This window comes from Acyrthosiphon pisum, chromosome A2, assembly GCF_005508785.2.
Source record: "Acyrthosiphon pisum isolate AL4f chromosome A2, pea_aphid_22Mar2018_4r6ur, whole genome shotgun sequence".
Lineage (NCBI taxonomy): Eukaryota > Metazoa > Arthropoda > Insecta > Hemiptera > Aphididae > Acyrthosiphon > Acyrthosiphon pisum.
In genome coordinates this window covers 103,990,955-103,995,596 of record NC_042495.1, presented here as the reverse complement: position 1 = coordinate 103,995,596, position 4,642 = coordinate 103,990,955, and the positions used below count along the sequence as shown (strand labels likewise).

Sequence of the window (4,642 nt, the reverse complement as noted above, 5' to 3'; positions counted from 1 at the left end):
AAGGGACATCAAATTCGTCATTATGGATTTTGAATTCTCCATGATGAACAAAACGAGTATGGTTCTGATATCAGGAGCCATATCGAGCAGCTTGGACAAGTGTAAGATTCGGAAGCTTGAAGGGAAGCCGCTACTCTTGCCACTTCACGAACAAGTAAGAGAGATGAAAGTTCGTGAAATACTGTTGGCTAAGAGAGATATCATGCGGATTTTCAAATGTAAAGAAGTGACCCGGACAGCGTGTCTAATGCAGCTGGACAAAAGTTTGAGTTCAAAATTAAATAATCTAACACCTGAGTTTATAGAAAATTATATTTTGAAAGGAGGTAAAAGGAACATAGTAGTATTGTGGAATGGACATTCCGACAGGAACGTTTTAAAAAGGCTAAACATAGACAAGTTTGAGATTTTAAATATAACATGTTACGATAAGCATCTTAACAATAACTTCACGATACAATTCGAAATATTAAAAAACACAAATTAAAAAAAAAACTTATTTTTGAACAGGATGTAGGTTATTTCAAAAAGAATGGTAGGAATTTGAATTTAACGGAAGCCCACGGTATGATTTGTACTAAAAAACATAGGATAATGTACGCTCATGACCCGAAAACGGACGTGAGGTTTATAAAATGTATATTTAATACTATGATTGGCAAGCAGCGGTACGTGAATTTTATAAAATATTTCAATTAAGGAAATGAGGTGGCGTATCGAACAATTAGTAAAATAATTAAACTGAATGTCTGAATTTTAAACAATACTACTAGAAAGAGAAGACAGGGAGTAAAAAAAAAAATAATAATAATAAGATTTGTGAATAAAGTATAAAAATAGTAATTTGAATGAGTTTGATTACAGAATATAAAACAAATGGAAATAAGATTAAAAAATCAGTACGGCATATAACAATGAGTCATGTGATCTAATATTATTACATTTTGATCAGTGGTCCGTTGTTATATCCCGGACAAATTAAAACAATCGAGGAAAGGAATAGAGACATTTGATCAGTTGGTGTTTCGTTTAAGAGTTAGGAATATATAAATCGAAACATTGAACGCGAGCATTAACGGATCAAATGGCTAGAATAATCTCAATAAGAAAATTATACTAATATAGTCTCGTTGATTTAGTCAATAACGTGGGTTGTTGCTTTAATAATTAGCACAATGGGCGTTAGGGATTCAATTAGCAAGGTTAAAAAAATACAACAGTTAATAAAATTAATTCATTTTAATGCTGGAAAAGATCAGAAAATACAATTTTAATTGAATAAATTACTTCTGGTCTGACCCTGCAATATTAAGATAAAAGCACGCGATAATTAAATAATATAGTGAATAGAAATAAAATTTATAATACAAATGAATATAGGAATTGAAAAAAAAAAAAATGAAAAAAAAAAAAGGAAAATTTAGGGTTAAAATTTTATTTATAAATTAACAGTAAGGGATAACAAATATAAGAAAAATATCTTAATGGAATAATACATATAGGACTATAAGTAAATTAATATTACATAATGGTGTTGGGAAAAGACTTAATAGATTAAGGAATTTATATTATATTGGAATATTAACACTAAGATAAGATTATTATTGTAAAACTAAAGAGAAATATTGTTAAAATACTAACGTAAATAAAAACTGATTGTAATTGTATTGTGGATGGTACTTTGTATCTTTGGTAATAATAATTGACATATGTAACAAGAAATATGTTGTGGATTGTACTACATATTCTTGAAAATAGTAATGTATCTAAATTATATAATTGTAACCAAACATATGTAAACATAAAAATGTAATAATTAAATAATGTAAACTTTTAGGAAGGTGCTCGAAGTGACGGAGAATTAAATTGAGTTAATTTTTCTCGATTAGGCGATAAAAATGAACTTTTTAGGGGGGAGGTGTAACGGATAGTAACCGTTTACTCACAACACATAAATAATCATTATATATGAATAGTTAAATTCGGCATAAGCGATTAGGTAAACGACCTCCTTAAACGATTTTGGCAATAGTCAAAATTTGCCATATACGAATACAATAGAAGGTTAATCATGTAGTCAAAATAACCGGGTAGGTAATTGCGAGCCATATTATATTTTCTAAAAACGCAAATCACGAATCAGTTGAAAGGATATGGGAATTGCCAAAGTCACGAGTAGATATACGGGTACATGTATATATGTACGCGACACATAGGCGTGCGCACGGGGCGATATATTTTAATATGCCCGTGGAAATCATTAAAATTTTATTTTTCATGATTGTGAAATATAATTTAAAATATATTTTGTGTTTACCTAGCTATCATTAGATCACTTTTATTCTGTACGAAATATTATGTGGGTACTATGACTATAATAAATGATTATTTTCTAATATACATTATACGAGGTACCTAAATCGTTTTAAGATAAGCGGAATGCGGACCTGCACCAGCAAACGCTCGTGGACGCATGTCGCATACACACTGCTCCACGGAAAAACCCATGCGTTTATAATTATTCGCTTTCAAGTTTCAATGAAACACCATAAACGGTCCCCTCAATAATTTAATCGGTCTGTTTACTGTTGTCATTTGTGATTTGTCACTTTTCTGTTCAGTGTACCGTGTGTCCGTGTTTACCGTTGTAATATTTTTATACTATAGTGCCGCGAAATAATATGATCAGAGTATCAGACCTTATTATATTTAATATTATTCTTGTTAATACATCGGGTGTTTGTAAATTGTATTCAACAAAGAACTTTAACATGTCAAGTCAACGAAGTGGTTGTGAGAAGAGAAAACGTAAAGCCTGTAAAGAAGCAGAACTATTAAAAATTAAAAGTAAATATTCAATAAAAAATTATTTTACCTCAAGCACATCTAATTTTCAAAGTTGTAAGTACCTAATAAATTTCTTAATAGTCATTAATGTAAGAAATAAATAATTTATCAAGAGTCTAGATAGACTCAGACCTCAGAAAAATTTAATTAATGTAATGAGTTATTTTAAATAATAGAACAGGCGTAATCTTGGGGGGGGGGGGGGCAACTACAGGTGACTGCCCCACAGTTTTTTGACTGAGTTGGCATAAGAATCTTATATATTTAAATACCTATAGTTTTTTTTAGTTAATTTAGCCCCCCAGAAATCTCAATGGATTAATGGATATAACATTACACCCTATATTACACATTAGTTTAAATTGTAATATACAAATTTTTTTTTTAATAATAATAACTCAATAACTCTGTTTCTGTCAACAGCTAGTGCAGAAAATATAACAGATTCTATATCTGACAGCACAAAGAAAATTGAAAATAAGGAACTACATAGTGATGATGGTATGTATTTTTATTATAAAACAATAAATTTAATAAACTTAAATTTTTTATATGGTTTTAATGTTTCTGTCAACAGCTAGTGCAGATAATACAACAGATTCCATATTTGAAAGTTCAAAGAAAAGTGAAAATAAGGAACTACATAGTGATGATAGTATGTATTTTTATTATAAAACAATCAATTTAACAAATTTTAATTTTGTTATGGTTTTAATGTTTCTGTCAACAGCTAGTGCAGAAAATACAACAGATTCTATATTCAACAGTTCAAAACAAAGTGAAAATAAGGAACTATATAGTGATGATGGTATGTATTTTTAGTAGCTTATTAATTATATTATATATTTATTAACTATATTTTTTTTGTTTTAAGTTAATATGGTGAATGTATATGATCCGGTTAATCCATTTTCAAAAGATCGCTTAGAGTTCCAAAATCGAATTTTGAAAGGACGTTACAAGCCTATATTAGATCTTTATCCACGGTCACTTCAAAACTCTAAAAAAAGGTCATTGCAGAAAAACTGGTATGATATTTTTGATTGGTTAGAGTATAGAGATGCTTCTGACAAGGCATTTTGTTTCCCTTGTCGCTGCTTTAAAGGTAATGAAATAAATAGCAGCTACAGTGAATCAACATTTAGTAGTAATGGTTTTAAAGCGTGGTATCGAGCTATTGATGCATTCAAAAAACATCAATCATCTAAATGTCACTTAAACAGTGCAAAAGCATTAACTGATTTTATTAATTTGAAGTCAATCGACTGTGTGCTCGATAAGAATCGTCTTGAAGAAATTAGTAGAAAAGAAAAAGATCGTTTGAAAAACAGAGAATTTATGAATCGAATCATTGATATTATAATTTGTTTAGGAAAGAGTGGTAGGCCATTTCGTGGTCATGATGAAAAATCTGATAGTTGCAATCTAGGACTTTTTAAGGAATTAGTAATCTTACTGACAAAATATGATGTTGTTCTTCAAGACCATTTACAAGAGGCTCCAAAAAATGCTTTGTACACAAGTAACAGAATACAGAATGATTTAATAACATCAATTAAAAATGTTATTTTACGAAATATAAAAAACAACCTACAAAATTCGTTCATATCAATAATGGCTGATGAGACTACAGATGTTGGTCATTTTGAACAATTGTCAATTGTTTTTCGATATTTTGATGAAAAAAAAATAGACCAGTTGAAACTTATATTACATTGAAACGAATGCAATCTGTTACAGCTCAGGCTATTTTTGACTGTCTTCATGATGTATTGATACTTATGGTAAAAGATTG

General features: G+C 29.4%; 1 protein-coding gene across 1 annotated transcript; it reads left to right on the top strand.

The window, feature by feature from the left end:
- Positions 1 to 2,771: 2,771 nt before the first annotated feature.
- LOC103309540 (zinc finger MYM-type protein 1-like) lies at positions 2,772 to 4,566 on the top strand. The gene is made up of 5 exons (XM_029490035.1): positions 2,772 to 2,847; positions 3,271 to 3,348; positions 3,425 to 3,502; positions 3,578 to 3,655; positions 3,722 to 4,566. Exons 1-5 carry the CDS (start codon positions 2,772 to 2,774, stop codon positions 4,564 to 4,566), a joined length of 1,155 nt encoding a protein of 384 aa, XP_029345895.1.
- Positions 4,567 to 4,642: the final 76 nt, after the last annotated feature.